Source organism: Adelges cooleyi, unplaced genomic scaffold, assembly GCF_023614345.1.
Source record: "Adelges cooleyi isolate 19-005CV unplaced genomic scaffold, UGA_ACOO_1.1 ACOO_flye_CR_arks_rails_tigmint_CR_PRNA_41, whole genome shotgun sequence".
Taxonomy (NCBI): domain Eukaryota; kingdom Metazoa; phylum Arthropoda; class Insecta; order Hemiptera; family Adelgidae; genus Adelges; species Adelges cooleyi.
Genome location: NW_026096090.1, coordinates 3,394,856 through 3,416,608, shown reverse-complemented (window position 1 = coordinate 3,416,608; position 21,753 = coordinate 3,394,856). Strand labels below are relative to the sequence as shown.

Sequence of the window (21,753 nt, the reverse complement as noted above, 5' to 3'; positions counted from 1 at the left end):
ATGTTCCCACTGCTTATACGGAAAGCTTAACTGAAAGGAAACGGGCTACAATAGATAAGTGCCAGAAGACGGCGATTTCAGACAATAGCACACACACTCGTGATTGATGCCGGGATTCAAGTTTAAGGCAAATGAAACGTGTGATAAACGACAAATTACTGACCTAATCTCTACTTGGTTTGTTTTCAAACAAGTTAAAACCGAATAATCTGGTACAGTCGACCGACTCGTTAAAAAAATATACTACTACGCCAAAAAACGACGATTTTCATTATTATGTAATATAGGTTGAAGCGGTATTTATTAATTTTTTTATTGCACAACGTTTATCGAGTGACGAGTTTTGACCACGGAAAATTGTCAAATCTGTTATTAAGGTTAAAAGTGTTACCCTTTTTTTTCTTATCATTAGATAGCGAATTTTCGAACGGCGGCTCGAGAAATGGGTAAAAAAAATTCTCGCTCTGATTCTCACTAGATTTTTCACACTGTTGATGATTTGGGGAATTGAGATTTTGAGAAACGTTTGGCAACAGACCAACAAACGATTGCAACGAAAATTTTCGCTACCAATACGGTAAAGGCGTGGGTTTCATACATTTGTTTTTTACCTTTAATGTTTAATTTTGTACATTTTTTGGAGAAAAAAAATCGGGTCATCGCGCTGCTAATTCAAAATATAATAATAATAAAATAATTTATACATCATTTGATCAATATTGCCGAGTGCAACAACTGTCAGTTAAGGTTAATGAATCAAAACATTTTTTAGTGATTCATTTAGTGACTGGTCCATTCAATTTTAACAAACCGTTAAATTGATCAATTTCTGTTTTGTGCAACTCGAGACACGACTGGTTATAATTTAGAAACGTGACGTTCGCGCGACGGTCAATGCACTATAATATTGTTCAATATTATCACAACATGCAGTAATATCTTTGAGAGAAACATTATATAGAAATAAACAATATCCATATAAACGCTACAGACGGGGCCGTCGTAAACAGTTAGGATTTGACACACATACCGGTAAATCACTATTGTACTATTTGTAATTTTTTTTACGGTTGATTATATTATATATTTTTTTTACAGTCAAAACACAATAACATTATACTGTTTCGATCTCACGTTTTCCATTAAACGGTAGAGACGCTAGTGTCGAGAGCCAACAGGACGTCACATTATGTTAAAACATTTCGTTAGTCCAAATAATAGAATAAACTCATATTGACAAGATAAAGAGAAATCCTCTAACAACGTATTGTTTTATCTGTTTTCTTCGTATAAACTTGTTAAAAAAATATATTCGTTTTTATGAGAAATGCGGAGTGTAATATTCGTTTACATGAAGTCCATTTTTGTTGGAATTATTATTTTTTATTAATATTCACACATTGAGAATTTTTCGATAACGTCAATAAACTTTGATTAGGTTTTTGGATGTATTTAATATTTATTACACATACTATTATATTCTAAGTAAAATAATTATGTACATATAATATATCTAATTAGTCAAGTCTTAACCTAAAAATAAATTAAATTAAAGATGTAAATGGTGATTTACACTATTCAAATGTTTCTGAAACTACAGTAAAATATTGTAACTATACTACATAAATCGAATTACTCTACCTCCCTATCTCCACTATGAGTTAATTATATATATTCTATAAAATTTGTTTTCAGTGCAATTGTAATAAATATGATTTTAAAACGCAAACCGTACAAATATTTATGGCGTTATTTTAAATAGACAACTTTCAAAATAGTTTTTATTGTTTTATATATTTATCTTTACCAGCTAATATTGAACAGATAAAAATTGTTAAATCAGCCAATTTCCTAAACTACTAAACCCACGAAAACTAAAGATTTTTATGGCTGATCCAAAACAAAGAGAGCACGTGTTGTTTTTTTATTTTGTACATATCTTTTACGGTCAATTAACTTTAAGAAAACAAATGAATTGGTAATGATTTGTTTTTCCGTCAAATGCAACGAACGCAACGCACTTGTATGCAAAAACGTAAAAGTAGGTTCAAACTACAACAAATGCACAACGCCATAACAAGACGAGGGCGGACTTGCGAATAAAATTGTATTCTATACATGATTAACGCAAGCACACGCAAATAGCACAACCGAATAATATCGTCCAAGGTCTTCGGTGAATTTTGTGAAAAAGTCAATAAACCTCGTCGCTTGATATTTATGTTGCAATTGAAACCCCCGAAATGTACGTGTGTAAACAGTATTACGGTAGAGCAGATATAAAGGTCGGTGGGACAAGGCCGCCAAACGCAATTTAAGCAGTTTGCAAGTAAAATAATACGCGCGACATTAGCTTTACTTTGTTCTGTTTACCTTGTCGTCCATCTTGATGTGCTTTGTGGGTATCTTGGACAGTGCTTTTTTGGCTGCGTTACACAATCGCCTCTGAAAATTATAAAACAAAACAACTCTCGTTAAATAAATTATAATTAATCTGTCGAAAACGGCTTAATTAACACCGTCAAACGCACATATTAGGTTTAGTATAATTTACAAAGGCATTAAAAGAATTATATATCATTCACCAAAAATATCATAGACAGTAAAATATACAATTAATGTTTCAAACATATTTTTTGGCTGTAAACAATTGTGCTATAATTAAATAATATTAACATTTACTTTGTGCTGTAAGGATAGACGTTTTAGATTAGGTAATTCTTTACTTATACGATTCGGCAAACGAAATATAATAACAGTAACGCCGAGCAATTCCGCACTTGGATATTTTTAAGCCCGGGACAACCCTCCCTAAAAACAAAATCGACGGTTTATAAAATAGCTACCCCTCGATCATACGCGTGAATTTTTATAAATAATTTTTGTTGAGAAAACATAATGAACTAAACGCTTAAAAGTGTGAGCGCTTGAGCTTAACCCCCGAATACGGTTCTATCGGTTTTTTTCAAACCAACGGAAACAACCTTTATTATTTGTAAAATCAAAACAAATTTTTAATTATATACTTTTTTTAATATTCAATTCGTTATTTTAGTAGTTGAAGTACCTTCGCCTAGGGCGGTTTCGGGGCGTTCGGAAATTATTAGATTTATATTATTTATATTATATATATACAAGATCCCACCTCATAAATTTCAAGGCTCTTAATTTCTTCTGTCCTCACTAATGCTTTGCTAGCCAAGTGGTTATCCCTAGTCAGTTATCAATGGTTCCACCAATTGGAGTTACCCCATCAATATATTTCTTCCTTTTCAAGACTATGACTAGGGTCATAATCTTTTATCTGCCTTTGCTTTTAATAAAATCCTTCTCTTTAATTTCCTAGCAGCCCACGGGATTCCCAATCCTGATCCTTTTAATACCTTTAATTTTTGCTCGATTCCAATTATGACTGCTATTATTTCTTTTCTTCCGAGTGCTAGTTGCATTATTTTGATTCTTTTTTTTAAATTTTTATACATAAATTACAATACTATTATATCTTCCATAATTCATCTTACACTAATTATTAACTTCCACTTTTATATTATAAAATATTCGGCTATTATGTAATTCTACCTAGTAAATTCTATACATTTAATTCGGGACATTATTATATAATTAAAGACGAACAATTTTTTTTTATTGTTGTTCTTAAGCTTGAGTTCAATGGACAACGGAGATTATACAATACACCAAACGTATAAACTTTTAACTATAATAAAATAGTTCTATAGAAGAATTTTGAATAGTATTCATAGAATTTATAATATTGTTAGGTATAATTAGTTATTTTCATCGTTTGATAACGCAGTTGTTCACCGCCGTTGTGTGTTTTAATGTCGACCGGTCGCGTGTCATAGACATGGCCGCCGTCTATGCATGTGTATTTGTCTACTTTCACTTCCTCATTTCTCTGCCTAGGTATGAACCACACACACGGCCGTTTCTTTCTTCACACACTTCAGTTTACTTTTTTACACACACATCCAAGGTACTAAAAAAAACATTGACACACGGGCGTTGCACAATGTTTACATTATGACCGCTTAGAAATCGTCTTTCGTTTTATTTGTTTTTTTTTTTTTTTATTACTAGCGACTCTTCTAAACTCTGAAGTATTGTGTGTCCATCGAGATTACATTAGGCCGATATTACAAAATTTGGAAAGTCAATAATTCGTTGTAATTTATTCCATTCTATATTATAAAGGTAAACTGCATGCCTCATTATGTATAACACGTTAAATTGCACTACAGTTAACACTCCGAGCGTTAGGTATAATAATAACAAGATGCAACATAGCCTCGTGTGTTTTCCTAACTTATTTAATATAAAAATTAAGAAAACGTATTCGTTAAAAGCTATTGACCACGATACCTATGACTAACTGGGTAACTTTAATAATGCACATTTATGCCAATTCTTTTCAATTAATAGGCGGAAGCGGTGTCATTTATATTTTTGTGGTGGGACCCCTTTAAATACCCACTCAGAATTTCATAACAGGTGAAATACTACGCCAGTACTGGAATAGTGCAAGCGCACTACTGACGTTAATACAGGCATAAGTCTATGATAACAACAGTATTTTGTACTGAACAATCCCTCTAGAACTTGGCTGTCTACTGACCCAATATTGTTAATAATATATTGACTTATTTAGTAATAAATCAGAAATTCGTCAACGCCAAATTGTAGCCAGTATTATGGTTAAACGGGAATACTATGGGTTGGTAGCTGTTATTGTCAAAATTTACACCCGTTAGCGTAAAGCAAAAATGTCTTAATGGAATAAATAGACTGCCATTAGCTCTGAATTCGCCTGAAACGTATTTGCATTAAAGTAAATATGTTTGTGGACAGGATTTTTATTTCATAATGATTATAAGAAAAAAGGTTATAAAGCTGTTGTAGAGTGTACAGGTAAACGATAACGCACGCACACAAAACACTTCAGTTTTATTTTTGAAAAACCCTTAAGAGGATGTACTACACCTAGGTTTAACAGGTTAGGTTTTCTTATACAATTATTACTGTATTACTAGCACGCGCGCTAGAACAGATTGACACGGACATATGCCATTCAACAACAGATATAAACGAAACGGCTCACGGCTTTATTCTACTTAACGGGCTTTTTCGACAAACGTGAAACTACCGACTTAAATGTCGACGGAAAATAAATATCGATTGTTTTACAGGTTCGCCTCCCCCCCTCCCCAGTTAATTCACAAAAATATCATACAATTTTTTTGGGAACTGCTCCGGTTACTAAATAGCTCTTCATTTAAAACACAAAAAAATATGGTATATTATTACGGTTATAGTAAACCGATTGGAAATATTCTAGTTGGATCTACTATAATATGGTTGCGTCGACTACATTATTTTAGTTAGAAATACCAAACTAGCCTAGTTGTTTTTTGAGTAGATGGATTAACTAAACATTTAGTTGGGTTAACTATACTTTTTTTTTGTTAAATGCCGATATTTAAACACAGGCGGCTGTGTCGGGATGCGAACGCCGGCGGCTGCGTTTTGTTTATTTTTACAACCCAATATTATAAATCCAACCATAATGTTATATAGTTGATCCAACTATATATAGTTAACTATTTCAGTGTATCACTCCCAACTAAAAATGTATTGTATGCCTATATTAACCATAAATTATAGTTGTTCCAACTACATAGTTTTTTCCAGGCGCGGATCCAGCTTGTGTTAACGGGAGGGGCGGTTTAGTAATGCATTTATAAGTATATATATATATATATATATACAACGTATCCAATAAGACATTAGGACCTATTGAAGTATTGAACCCTGCGGTCAATATGAACGGCACGGGTTGTGCAGCTAGCGATAGGTACAAGATAATATTTGTAGACCAAACAATATAAAATCAGATTCTATTTTTGACAAAAAAAAAAGAAGACACATGGCAGTCCTCGGCCGCCGGTGTGAATATTAGTCTGCGTTCACTCTGATAGAGATTTTATTTGTAATATTACATAAAATTGATTTATGAACAATAAAAAACAAAAGTTTTGCCCCAAAATTAAAATAGCAAATACTATGATATAGCCAACAAGGGGGGCGGCCGCCCCTACCGCCCCCCCTTGAATCCGCGCCTGGTTTTTTCCCGTGTACTTATGGTAACCGGCTAATTTTCGACCACGTTACATATTATATACACAATAATTTATCATTTCCACGCACCGGTAGGTAGCCATTGCGGAGGTGAGGTATTAAATAACCATGGTAGTTTGTGTGCCGAGTACGTAACACATATCACCGAGCTAATTCATATTGTATTAAAGTGGCGACGTGTACTTACCGACAGCTGATCTTTGGCGTGTATATACCGGAACCTTTGGATGTAGTAAAACACGAGCCACGCTAGAGATATGACCATCAGCACGATGAACGAAATGCTCACGAACAGCACGGACGTTCTGCGGATCAAAAAAAAAACAATAATAAAATTAATAAAATAGCTGGACGATACGTTTTGGTTATCGGTAAGCGCATAATGTAATGACAATACAATAATACGAGCGTTAAAAATGGCGAAAAAACTCAATCAAACAAGGCGGTAGTATAGTTTGAGATTGACGTTTGGAAATATGGTTTCCGTCAATTCGTTGCTATCGCTCACTAAACAGTTATATTATATTCTTCAAAATAATATTTATCATACATAGCAGCTTGCACGGTAGAACTGTGTTCAACAACCGCGGTTTGCGAGAAATACAATTTCACGGATATTAAAAAAACAAAAATATCTATATATATATATATAAAATATAAATATACAATTTCCGAGGCATCGCCGTGCTCAGAGTTTTGACGTTCTAACGTTATGGCGACGATAATAAATGATAAAGCGGTACACCTTATAGACGCGCAGACTTCGGTTCCTGTCCAATATGCAATGCACTCCAAAAACGTACACAAGGAAGTCCATCGTAAATCAAAGAGCCGTGGCGAAAACCGCGCACACCGATGTAACTTCAAATGATCAAGTTGTAAACTTCCGTGCACGTACGTTGTCCGTATTGTTTTCGATGAAAAAAAATTATGAGTGTCAAGCTTACCGACGCTGTTTACCATATAAGTTATAAGCTCTACATAATATATTGTAACTTTACATCGCACGCTGATTGTTAATGAATAATGATTTATCGACGTTACATTATGACTGCACGAACCGAAGAAACGAACGAACAAAATAGGCACACGCCTACACTATAATATTGTTATTATATTTTATTTTTGTATTGAGCCATCAAGCATTCACCGCGCTGCAATTGTGTACAAAGATTCATTTAGGTTTTAAGACATTGTCATCAACATAAGCCCTCCGTTTAGGTTTATTCGAGCGGTAAACTTTATTTCCGATTACACGCGCTGACCGATCGCAAACGTTGAAATTTGATTCGAATGCAAAGCGCTTTTAGTGGTTCAAGTTTCCCAAAGTAGAAACTGAACACTCGCCGAAAGAGACGGTTGAAATACTAAACGACTAGCAGCTGATTTTCATCTAAACCGTAATCTTTTGAATTCGCATAAAACATTTAAAGGTCTATGTTGCATTTTCTTTGCATGTTTATTATATTGACAATTTAACTCTATTCACATAATTTCGTTGACGGTTGTAATAATTTTTACGTCTACTAGACATTACATTTGACTTGAAAATATTAGTTTTATTTAAGGGGATTGCACGAAGTCTGTTTTTTTACGTTTAAAATCAAAAAGTCAGAGAAAATTTCGTCTACTTAGGATAGTCCGATTTCAATTCTGTAAAGATATACGAGTTCTTTGGCAACTATACTAAATTATGTCTGAAACATATTTTTGAAATTTTGCTTTTAGTAAAAAAATTGGGTTTTAATATTGAAAAATTGCAAATTAAATTTATTAAATTTCAAGGAACTGGCATTTTTAAATGAAAATCGGCTTCCTACATAATAATATAGTAAAGTGACCAAAGAACTCAAATCTCTTTACGGAATTGAACTTGACTATCCTATGTAGTCGACATTTTGTCTGGCTTTTTGATCTAAACTAAAACAAAATGGCTTTTACTCATAGGAAAAATTATTTAAATTACAAATTATACCTTAAAGCTTATACAATTTAACCGGTAAATTAATTGACATAGTCGAAATTGATTAAAACCTCTTTTTACTTAAATATTGCCTATACAAAACTCCTTAAAAACAGAAGGCGTGCAATCCCCTTAAGGTAAATATTCCATACTCGAGAGCGATTTAGACGATACGACACAAGTTTAGAAGATAATAAATAGCCAAACGCGGGATTAGAACAAATTGTAATTCTTTTTCTTCGCACGTTTTAAGGCTGTATTTCCTTAGCGTCCGAGGTTTCGACATATTGCCTAACTATAATTAAAAATGAATTGTAGTATTATTGTTTGTTGTATTAAGCAACCCACCGACGCTTCGCACCGCACTTCGGAACTCATAATCGACACGTGGTTTGCGTACGAGTACATGATTTGAATAATCGTATTATTCTCGAGCTGAGGTCACCGCCAATAGCAGTTAAATACATAATTATAATATTATTGCATCTACAGTTTACATTGATGATTGTTGCCGACATCGGATAACATTGATTCTGCAACGACTATGGTTTTGTTCGTTACATACACACTTGCTACAAAATAAGTTGATACATACAGTATAGTGGCGCCGAACATTATAAATATATATATATATATAATTCAAGTAGTTTATATGAACTGCCTTATAAAGTAGTTGGGTGGGTGCGGACCTGTAATAATGTTATAATGTGTGATACATAAAAGTTATGTTATTGATTAATATGTACACCAACAACAATTAATAATAATAGTATGCTTTCAATATTGGATTTGGGACAAGGAGGAGACTGGATGGGTGGACACTGAGGTGGGTACTACAGCTATATAATTATTTAAACTTTCTGCCTTATTAATTAATAAAAACTGCTTAACATATTAGTTTGTCGTTATCCTTGTTCTGTGCACAATCTAATCGTGTCGTGACTTCAGAAGTGAACTCTTCCTGTTTGGTAACTAAGTTGGTAAACAAATAAACTAACAGATTTAGAAATCATCTGAATGCGTGCACGGTCGATAGCCCAAAACTATCATTACTATCAGCTGTAGTATAATATACGATTGTAGGTGAGTTGCGGTCCGTATCCTAGGATACATTTTTGAAAATATCGAATCCTATATACAGGATGATTTTTTAAAATAACATTTATATAATTACATTTTTTTTTTTTTTAATAAATATTAATCAATATTTTAAATTATGTGATCTCGTTACTTTTAAAGTTATTAGAGTGTAAAGTTTGGAGGAAGGAGAAGTGCGGCTGTATAATGCGCATAGATAAAATGTATACTACATCTCAGTCTTCCCGTCCTTGGTTTTAATCTATAATAACAATCAAAATAATTATCCAAGACTGGTTATAGACCAGTCAACATTTTTAGTAAGTTTTAAATTTTTACCAAACCAGTAATGTGAAAAAACTAAAAAAATAATAACAACGATAGAACCGCTCATCAGTCAATAACATAGCAATGCACTGCATTGTACTAAATCATTGAGCACGGGCGTTCTAGGAAGCGATTGGTAATAACTAATATATTATTATACGACGGGTGTTTATCAGAAACCGATAGATTGTTTGGGTTAGGTCAGGTTAAAAAACGAAACTCAAAGGCCGGTCACAATTACAGTTGTTACTTGTGTATAATAGCGGAACGCTGCATGTATGACTACTGACGCCATAGACTAGTGCACTATTCTGTTCATACCACACTACATTATGTACCGTGATGACTAATGCAAATATATACAAAAGTAATTTTGAGGGTGATTATTCAATAATGACAAACAACAAACAATAATAATTAAGTTACATATCTGGACATATTTAATTACGTGACTATTTTCGGGATAGGCGTAACTATACGTTAACGTTTTGACTAAATAATTGTCTTTTTTTAATCATAATACAACTGAAAAATAGCCAAAATGTGGCTGTGATATCCTGCAAGTGCTACACTTTAAGACGTAAATTTCCGCCAACAATGAAAAAAGCTTTCAATCATAAATAGTTTTTGTAGTTAGAGAAAATAAGTTTAATGATTTATAGTTAATATATCTACATCTATAGTCTAAGCTGGTTCAGTAATTCTAAAAATTTCATATTTTTTAAAACTATTAATTACATTAACTATACATTTTAATTTTCTTAACGCTCCGTAAAAAGAAACTTGTACTAGGGCGGAGACATAAGAGGAGTAAATGTCTGAATACCGCTATGTCTTGTGCAAAATTATAAGTTTCTTAGTAGAAAAAAAAGTAATTGAAAAAGTTTTATTAATCATATTAGTGAAAGAAAATGTGTATGGAAAATTTTCCAGTAGTTTCTTAAAATTTTCAAGTGGTTTACCAAGTTTGCTCGAGTAGAGAATTATTATTATTATTTTTATATAATTATTATATAATTTTCTTGACAAAACTTTACACTTAACTCAACGCATATTCTGCAAAACGTATTCAATATAAAGTTTGTATAAAAGTTCGCGTATTTTACTAAATAAATTATAAGCCAATACATTTTTTTTCGACCAAGGTAACAGCACTATAGGGTATAAAATATAAATTATTGAACGTTAAGCCATAATTTATTTATTTCCCATAAAAAATAACAATACTAATTGTTGTTATTGGTCGATCAACACCAAGGAGAAGTTTAGTGATGTTATTATATTCACTCTTTTAAGATTACCGTAAATCTTAGGCTATATATTTTTATTGTACAGCGAGTGCAGTCGTCTCAGCCGTCTGTCATAATATATGTTTATCTTGACATAATAATACGATCAACGTTATCGACATAACTATCGTGTTGTAAATTTGTCAACGTTTGCATTTAGTGGGAAACGTTAAGTAACATTTACTCATTAAAATAATTATCAGCGTATACTCGTGCGCGGTGATCAATCACACATGACAACGTGTAATAATCACTGTGTCGTTAGTGCGTTCATACTTCATATTATACTGTGAATACTGCTAATGATCAGCGAAAGTTCAAAAGAAAATCTACGTATAGGAACAAAATGACTGCGTTGAGCTATAATAATAAATCAGGAAATTAATCGAACAGTAAATTGAGTAAAAAACAGTAAAAAATCGAACAACAACAACATCAATAATAATAATATAATAAATATAGGCACTGTAGCGCCGAGAATTAAAAAAAAAAAAAAACAAAACATGACGAAATGGTTAAACAAATGCATCTCGAGTGTGTTTATTCGACCGACAGTATAGTTCTTATACTGCTTGAGTATTATTTAAGGCGCCTAGCTTTCGGGTTTGCGTAGACACGCAGTATTTGTCCGGAAAGTATTTTACTCTTTACATTACATTATACAGTGTGCCAATTTGAGTAAGCTCTCGGCCAACAGATTTTAGCATAATGTTGTTTGTTTGTCGCACGAGCTAACCGTCCTTACACAATTGACCCAAACGATAGTCTACAACTGCTAAAGCCTCTATGATTGGACTGTTATCGTAGGTGTAACAATAATAGTTTTTAAAAGCCACAGTGAAGCCGACGCTCGCTCTACTGTAGTTTTGAGAAATGTCCGGTAAAAAAGCATAATGACGATTAGCAATGTTTTGTTCGTAACTAATAACCGCGTCAACGTCTTTGTACACGGCAAACGCATATTACTTGTTTTTAAGACGCCCAAAGGGTAGTTGTGTAAATGTTAAAAGTGTTATTTTTCAAAAAATGTACATAATATAATTGATCTTAAAAGGTAATGTAATGTAATAGTAACGGTAATGTCAGTGGTGTAGCTTAGAAAATATTAAGTATTTGATTTTTTATAAACATCTATCATTATTGAACGTGTAATTTTACATCATATAATTCATAAATAACCACCTACCTAGCAACGCGATCGCCAGACGCCTATAAAGACTATAATTTACTTATACCAGACGAATAACTTAAAGGCAGTAATTCAAATATGATATTCACTGTAATGATATATTAAATATAATGTCAAATATTTAGGTATAGAAATGTCCCATAATCGAAAATGGATAGAACATATAAATTCACAGACCACGCAAATAAGGAAACTCTCGTATGTCTTTAAACAACTTAGATCTATTTTAAACAAAAAACAAATTAAAACAGTATACAAGGCATTAGTAGAATCAACACTGACTTATGGCATAATTGCATGAGGTGCAGCATATAAAAGTAATCTATATAAATTACAAATTTTACAAAATAATATCCTAAGAATAATCCTAAATAAAACCCGTGATTTTCATGTAAGTAATTTGTATGAGGAATTAAATATTCTAACAGCAAAAAAACTTTATTACAAAACAACAGTTACCTTCTTAGTAAAAAAACAATCTAGTTAAACCCATTTCCCATAATTTTAATACCAGAGGTAAATTAAATAATATTATCACCCCAAATGTACATAAATCCGCCTCTCAATCATCTATTCTATATACTGGTCCAAATATTTATAATAACCTCCCTTACGAATTACGTGATTATAAAAATTATGATATATTCAAACTAAATTTAACAAATTGGCTATAACAAGCTGCTGATTATACTCCTATATTGTAAATTTCATAAAATCAATTACTCTATTCCGTTATAATTGTATGTGCTAATCATCTTAAGTATAAATAGTTTTTTTTATCTTAATTCAAGAAATGTATTTAATAAAACTTGCTATAGTTAAGGCTCATGGGCCTCCACACAAACTTGCTCAGTGAGGCCCATTATACAATTTATTATGTTATACCTAGGTATGTAATATTTTGTATTGAATAAATAATAATAATAATAATAATATTCACGTTAAAACACAATATAATCAATACGTTCATGACAGATTGGTATCTGGTATTTTTTAAATTAGAGGAGGGCGCCAAATTTTAGGTCATATTTCTAAAAGTGTAACAAAATAGCAATAATAATCATTTATCAGTAACGCCACCAGGATCTAAGAGGAGGCATGTCCATTGTCCACCTCCTAAAATATTTACAGATTACCTAGTACTGTTTATATCTGTATTAAAAATATGTGTACATAAAAAAAAATCATATATTATCAATAACACATTCTGTCTGAGATTTTGATTGTTAAATTTATCAGACTACTAGTACTTGACAGAATTAAAAAAATACTGAAATTTCAGAACTGCTTCGAGCATGCCCGGATATAAAATGGTTTGACTCTTGGGGCATTTCAACAAGAACAGACCCACCATGTATACATAAATGTTTATCATTGATTGGCGGGTTCTACAATTGTATGAGTCCTGGGGACGCGCCCCTCGGCTATTTTTTAAATCAGGACCTGGATAAGCCTAATAACACGGAAAACATTTTTTTATTAATAACTGCGGTTCAGCTTACGTCATTGAATAAAACTAACGAAGCTTTCATTATAAAATTATCATCAAATCAAATAACGTGCAGACACAACATTATTTTAAATAGTAAATAAATGTTTATCTATTTCTTTTTTTTTAATTTAAAAGTAATAAGAACAGACTTGGTACACGAAAATGACATAATAATTTCCTTATCTAGCTATGCATGTGTACATTATTTTAGGCCATTGTGTGTCTCTAGATTTCGGTCTCTATATAACCGCACGGTTTCTGCATAAAAAGTTCATTGTTTTACATTGAATACTTTCATAAATTATTGCATCGCCATTTGCCTTGTTATCCGGACGCCCGGATAATCAATTATTAATATTCAATAGCTAATCTATAGAGTAATATAATACTCGACAACAAAAACCCAGACCGTAACGACCGTCTATATTCACTAATTGTCTTTTACAAACATTTTTTCTAAAATTTATCCAATTTATATTATTTAACTTTTAATGGTTATCAAGTTTGAGAAATCGAGAGGAATACAATTTAAATAGATATTTTGGATTTTCAGTTATTTTTTACTTTTTATTGTGTTCATATAATATAATAGTTGCACGGGTACACATCTGCTCTATCATTCAAAATTTAAAACCTCATATTATATACACAAAGTCCAGAGGAACATAAGTATGGTTCTGTTAAAACATTGTCTCGGGTCATCCTCAAAATTAAAACTTACAAACTCCTACTTGCTGTAAGCGGCATAACAAAGCACTCTACTATATAATAATATAATTCTTTCACCTTTGCCGTCAAATTTAATTTTTATGAACTCAAAGCAAAACAGAATACGTACACTAAATAAAGACATTTGTACCCAGTTATTAGCGAGTCGCAAAATATCGCATCAAACTCGAAATGTACACTACTTGCCCAAAGTTCCCCATTTTATTCATTTTAATATACTTAATAAGGTCTATTTTTATATTTATAATTCGGATCATCTCAAAACGTATTTTTTGTAAGCAGTAATCAAGTTTTTCATTCAAGACATGCCTACTTTCTTCTTAGTTATTTGCAATATATAAAATGATACTCCAAAAATAAATAATTATAAAAAGTACATACACCTACGAATGTTTTTCACATATAAGTATATATTATTACCATCGACCATTCTATGTTAACTATAAAAGCGAATTACAAAACATTAATCTGGTATATTCTAAGAAACTCGAGATAATGCGTTAAAGATTTAACTATCCGAAAGAGTACCCAAATAATCGTAAAGACCAATGACCTAAGATCTGAACTCTGAACTCGGTATGACAGTAAACTATTTTATTATAGTATTTTAGTTTAAATCTAATGGTCAAAACATATTTATTGTAGTAGAAAATATACGTGTAATTAAATTTAATTTGTCTACATGAATCATAATAGGTTAACCAGACCGTTCGGCGCTTAAATTTTGTCAACGCTAAACGCTGTCCTCCTGTGTTCATGTAAGATGTAACCTAAATAGTGTTATGAATATGCTATTAAGCTTGGCGTGGTATTCAAGTAAACCGTTTTGTTTTTGCTAATTCTTGAAAAATGCTTACGAATTACGATTATAAACACGGTTTATATTTTTATTGCGCTTGATTGTATCAAAAACGGTCGGCAACAAAAACGTCAGTGCGAAAATTACACCCTAAGATGGTATATATTCCTCGTAGTTACCTAAAAAAAAAATCGTTTGTTGTGAAAATAAGACACGAAATTCTAAGACAATAATCGAAGTGCTAACAATCACGGTTTAGCCGACAAGGTGACTTTATAAAAAAAACAATTTAAGGTATTAAAAAATATGTTATCGATTAAACTTTTGCTTGTTGATAGATTATTTTCAACCGACGCGACGCTAATTACACCATAAATGTGTTAGGTTAGGTTACAACTGCAACAGTTGTAAGTCATAATAATATTTACTACAGGTGTTCACTTTTGCGAACACTAACGAGACATCCTATGAAAGGCTTTTTTTGTTTTCCAAACAAACACAACGAGGGTATACGTACGATTTCTAAGGAATAATTACGGTGAACCTTCTTGATATTATCGTGAGTCTGAATTACATTAGCGATCCTAAACATCTCACGCGTAGGTGGGCTTCAGAAGTTATGAGATTTTATTTGACAGGTATTTTGTTTTGTACCTTTAAAGCAATTATTTTTGTTTCCTGTTACTGCATACACCGTATATTGGTAGTAATCCCGTTTGTAGTCCGCAAATAGTATAGTATAGTGTTAATTGTTATTTATGAAAACAAATAAAGATCAAAGCTATAAAGAATATTTCTGTGGCGTATTCGATTGATGATGTAACTTTTCCCACGGACGGTCACATTTATGTATTACTTCAGTAAATTGACAGTAGCTGCCAGCTGGCGATAAAAAAAATATTTTTTTTATTTGCATTTTTGTGTTTTAAAGAAGCATATTAATAGGCATTACTGTACATTTCATCAATTGAAATAAAAAAATGCATACATTTAAGTTGATTTTTATTTTATTCTGACATTATTAATTAATATATTTCAACTATTAATAAGGGTGTACTATCATATGCACTTTACTTTGAATGAAGTATTGTAGCAGGTAAGCAATAAACAGATAATCATTAATACTAACATTGCGTAAATAACGAAAAAAGGGCTCTAAGATAAAGCATAGTAGGTATTGCATACTATTAAAGCCCAGTCTGAAATTACATTTTATAATTTTATGTGGAATTTGTCGTTAATTGCATTAAGTCAAAAATTCCTCGACAGGTTTTTAATTAACTTGGCCATGATTGTTAAAAAAAAATTATTGGGTAACCTTTTGTCATTTCGCCATCACAGTGTGATTATATAGATTATATTTTAATTGAAATTTGTGTTTTCTGTTTTTATATTATTCCACAATCCTGGTTTTAATTTTAATGATTTTGGGTGGAAAAGTCACAGTTTCTTAATAAAAAGCCATTTATTCTATAAAAGTTGACATTTTCACGATGATATTAACGATTTATTTATAATTAATAATCTCCGGGTATTCAGTTGTATTGTGCCTATCATCTAAGAGATAGGTTGTTTTGTTGCCAATATAAAACATTTTATTGGATTTTAACCAATAAAATATATGCCACCAAAATGATGCGTGGGTATACGACAACAACAAAATTATTTTTAAAATAATAACTATGCGAACATTAAAATTAAAATCATTATTTTAGTACAGTAACGTAAAACAACAGTAATATAATGTATCACATACATCTGAACCGTATAAATTATATTGACTATTTATAGTCGATTAAATGTGTACAACAAATTATTGTATTATAATATTATAGGTATGTCATAAGAGATTAGAGCAGATAATTTATGTTTTAAATATTTGTCGTTAAATAATAATTTCGAATGAATCAAAAACCAACTTTTCTTTTGAAAGTAGTCAAAACACGAACCCAAGGGTTAAACAAGATGTTAAATCTATGAAGTTTTCGAGTTCAATGTAAACTTTTTTACAATAGTAATCAGGACATTGATTTTAAAGTCAATGGTTAGAACAATATCGGCAGAATAAATGTTGTGTTGATCAACCTCGGTACAGCAAACAGTAATTAACATATATTGTTTTATTTTTATTAATATGTACTTCGTTTAACTGTTATTATACTGAGAAGTGTCGAGATTGCCATTTTTCATAATGAAATATTTATTGATTTCAATTGTCAGAGATGGCATTGTGACTACGGGATATTAGTGTGGGTATAACGCAAATATTAATTTTTTTATGTTCTAATATTCAAAAACATTGACTTGTAGTTCAGGGGCTCCATTTTTTCTCAGTTTTTATTTTAAAAGCTAAGGTCAAAGAAAAAAGCGCTCTTCTGATTCCCAAAACAATTCACGTAGCGTTTTCCGGAACAATGCCAACTTATGCGGCCTCGAGTTTACTTCTCTCTGCCGTCAACAATGCGTACTTGGAAATTATTGCATTATGAAGTAAATAATCTAGAGACAGTATTACTGGCAAATCGAATAAATACATAAATATGACCATTTTAAATATAATCGAGTAACATCCTTTAATATAGTGCGTTCAATCTTGACTTATACAAGCCGATTGCACGTTAATAGATATTATATTAATATTAGGCGATTTCGAATGTATAAAGATAGATCGGTATTTAACCGAATTAAAGACCAGCCCTATAAGAAAATGGCGTACTCAATAGGAGGTGATACATGAATTGACCTAATATCCGCCGACTAAATAACTTAAACCCAAATAGTTTTCACTTCAAGTCAGCAAAGGATTCAAATTTTATTCTGTTAAAAAAAATGAAATGCTTATGTAAATTATAGAATATTGAAACTATAGGAAGTATGTATTACGTAATTTAAGCCACTTAAAAAGCATATAAGTGTTAAATATGTTTTCAGTATAAAGCTGTACCTAAGTAAAATATTTTTAATGAGAAGGAAAAAATAAAACAACTAAAAAAGAAGTTATAAACTGCAAATGTTATCTTGAAACCTTTATAAACAAATTGCCCTAATATAATTCTCACTAACACGCGTAATACTTATTTTAGTCAACATTTTTAATATCGGGTTATGATTCTGAAAAAAAAACATGACATATTAACATATGATAATAAAAAACGACTACTATAAAAAAAAACTAGTTGAAGCAGTTGTTTACTATAGAATATCTGACGTTATACATTAAGCAAATTGATAGTAAAGCTTGAACCGTTATAAAGGACTACATAATTAAAATTATTACTTTAACCATAGATTAAAATATATACTATAGTTAAACAATGGCCATGTTACGATTGGAAACGCATACAACACAACAATTTTAGTGTGGATTTAGGTCACTGGGAGCACTCAAAGGTGGAAAAGTGGTGGAAACGTGTGGCATAGCTAAAGACAGAATAATATGTTCGTAATCCATTCCGAGCCTTATCGACAGAAAAATAAACTACAAATAGAGCTTTCAGCCGTTCTATATGCATTTTTTATCTATATTATCCATGTTTTAACCGAGAGATAACGTATGAAAAAAACTTGTAACTACCGCATAATATGATCGAAACCTATTAAATACTTTTGTCGGAAATCCCATCACATCTGTTATAACCCTATTATTATATTTTATAGGAATGACACATGCAGTTAATATTTTTGTGGTTAACTAATCTGAAGGTTCGTTATACCTCTGAGGAGCATATTGCGCAATATGGAAAAAAAAATAAAGATATTTTGTATGTAATACGAAAAGTATGACCAACCAGACGGCAGACAGTGACGATGATCAAAGATGATTAATTTGGCTGTAAAAACAATGATTATGAACAAAAACCCATTGACTTCGTTTTGTATCGAAAAACACGTGACTCACGATTCAAACAATGTTGATTGTTATATGACTCAATTGTCGTTACATAAGCTACCCTCGACGTCAACATTTTAAGACCAAAATTCAATAAAATCCACCAAAATAAATAATAATGTTCGTAGCAAGAAGAAGAATATTTTAATACTATAATAATTAATAATTGTATTTTACAACAGTGGCGTATCCAGCGAAGGAGATTGAGGAATAACAATCGCGAGATAAAGTGTTAACTAAAATGTGTAGTTGAAACGAGTTGATAATATAAACTAAGAAATCTGTCTATAGTTAAACATATGTTTAGTTAATAATAATATTGTTGAATGTTAATCGTTATACAGGACCTCACGATTGTTACAGCGTAATCTTTCGACGGCTGATGGACAACTCTATAGAGGTTAATTTTGGCATAAAGCCAAAATGGTTCTCAATAATAATCATTACCATATGTTTTATGTATATCACACACATCGACAATAACGACAGTGTTTACGATTATGTGGGTTGTTTGTTTAGGAATCAATGAACTCTGGTTTGGCCATTAAAAAATAAACGGAGCCGACCCTGAATCCATACGGGACAGGAGACCACCAAGGCGAACTTGTAAATTCACAGTATAAAATAATCGTATAAAGACAATAGGAAAATGTATCCGAAGCCTATTATTATCTTGCTACGAATAAGTTCGGCCAACAGAGCCGGTGGTTGTAGTATAACATGTATTTGTTATTTATGTTCCGCATCCGGTATCCATATTGAACGCGCTCAGCTATTTGCTAATCGCAGAAAAAAAATACATTAACAGTATACAAGGAACACAATATAACTATTGTGGGGTAGCCGTGAAACGAAATTACGATTGTTAGTTGTCGCCACTGTCTTTATAAATTAGTATTAACATTCTCAATGTGTTTTTGAATCGTCGTCCTTGTTCGGTTACAAAACGCATTAATCTATTGTTTTTTTCTTTCAAAAAACTAAAACGCCCGTGGAATGGTTAATCGACTCGATACTACAATATATATATATATATAGAATATTATATTACATTGTTAATATGTTTTTCATAAACTCTGGCTATTCCTGTAACAAGTCGAGTCAATAGAATAGGTACACAGTTTAATACCAGACTCCAGAGAGTTAGTAGTTAGTACCAGTTAAATTATTAACTAATATTAAATTGTGAACGGTACGTTGTAGAAACTGGTGAGAAAGAGACGTACCGTACTTTATATTACATTTCCACGCATGATATAATGATAAATAGAATTTCAGTTTTATTTAGTACGAGCAAACTGACTTAAAAGTTAAACATGTATAATATATAAAAAATGCAAGTTACACATATTTTCTTAACTATTACTAGATAATTATAAATTATAAAATATTTGTTTTTATTAAAAATACAATAAAAAGATTACATTTTTGTGAAATTCGAGAAAAAACACTTTTTTAGCTTCAAACGGGTTTTAAATAGAAATTAAGAGCCGATCAATAGTCATTGTGTTTACTAGAATGAACAACGATTGCATACACTAAACTTTGAACTAACAAATAAATACCTAAATATTAAGTAGTTATTTTAGTTTGGTTTTTTTTTAAATAAAAATTAAAGGAGAAGAAGTGCGTGATATAAATAATAGGCCGTATTATCGGAAAATAATTATAGTAATTCCAAGGAAAATTGATTAAATAAGGCTTATTTTTAAATTGTTTTAATTAACTAAAAATGAAAACCAATTATTTGAACGAACAAGTTATCTCAGACGATGCTTCATGGTCATAGAATGAGTGTTACTCTTTATAGTTTATCAATTAGCTGTCTACCTATCAACACTGTCGACGGATAATATGTGATATGTCAACGTATATTTCTACAATGTTATTTTTTAGATAATGTATAATACATAAGGATGACTTAAAAGGACAATACGCATAAAAGACCAAGTAATAGTAAATTGTAGTTGTCGTGTTATTTATAAAATAATTATTACAATATCTTTATTTTAAGGTTTTTTTTTTAAATATATAGTTATAGTGAAATCAAACCTGGAACTTAATATTTTTTTTTGCAATATGAGATCGCCGGCAATGTTGGCAATTTATAAGAGATTCGAGTTTTCAGCTAAAGGTCATTGCAAACGTTTGAAAAATAAATTTTAAAAATAGTCCATGGTCTCACCCAATATGTATAAATATATATATATAAATATTTTTATAAACCTTCTCATATTTTATTTAAAAATATCATCAAGAATGCAATCACATCAACACGCTTTGGTAAATTATATCACTTGTATGCGTGCCATACCAACTTTTATGGAAAAGTCGGCTACCTGCTAAGGGTCAGAGAAATTTCCTATAATCTTTTTTCATGTAGCAAGCATAGTGTGAATTCTCAATCGACTGAATAAACCATTTAGCCAAAACATTTTATCTCCTCGACACCAGCGTGCACGGCGTCGTACCTATCCAGTAAATCGTAAAAAAAAATCCTTTTGTGTGAAATTACTCACACCGGCGGCGTTGTGTGCGGAAATGTATGAAAATGTAATATGTTAACCCGTTCAGCGTTTTATGAACCGAACGAGAATAAATTATCGTGTTGTCCTTGAAATCGTCGAAAGCCAAAGGTCGAGACGTTTTCGTTCGCAGAGAAAAGAATAATACACAATAAGTTTTGTTTTTTTTCAGCTTATAGCAATATCTTATTGGTACCTCATAAAAATTAATGTTGATGTACCGAGTAGTTAATATATTTTTGGTAATTTTAAATGTTCATATTACAAACTAGCGATCTTCAGATGTAAAAACAATTACTATAGGTACAACTTAGACGATTC

At 31.3% G+C, this 21,753-nt stretch overlaps 1 protein-coding gene across 4 annotated transcripts in view; it reads right to left on the bottom strand.

The window, feature by feature from the left end:
• Nucleotides 1-21,753, bottom strand: part of LOC126841723 (E3 ubiquitin-protein ligase goliath) — a 60,358-nt gene that overhangs the window by 6,947 nt on the left and 31,658 nt on the right. For all 4 annotated transcript variants that reach the window (XR_007686241.1, XR_007686242.1, XM_050578331.1 and 1 more), the window contains exons 3-4: nt 6,341-6,458; nt 2,374-2,445 (exon numbers count right to left, since the gene is read on the bottom strand). Coding sequence is in view for 2 of the 4 variants with exons in the window: in XM_050578331.1 (XP_050434288.1) it covers nt 2,374-2,445; nt 6,341-6,458 (190 nt within the window). In the remaining 2 variants the exon portion in view is untranslated. The remainder of the gene's footprint in view (nt 1-2,373; nt 2,446-6,340; nt 6,459-21,753) is intronic.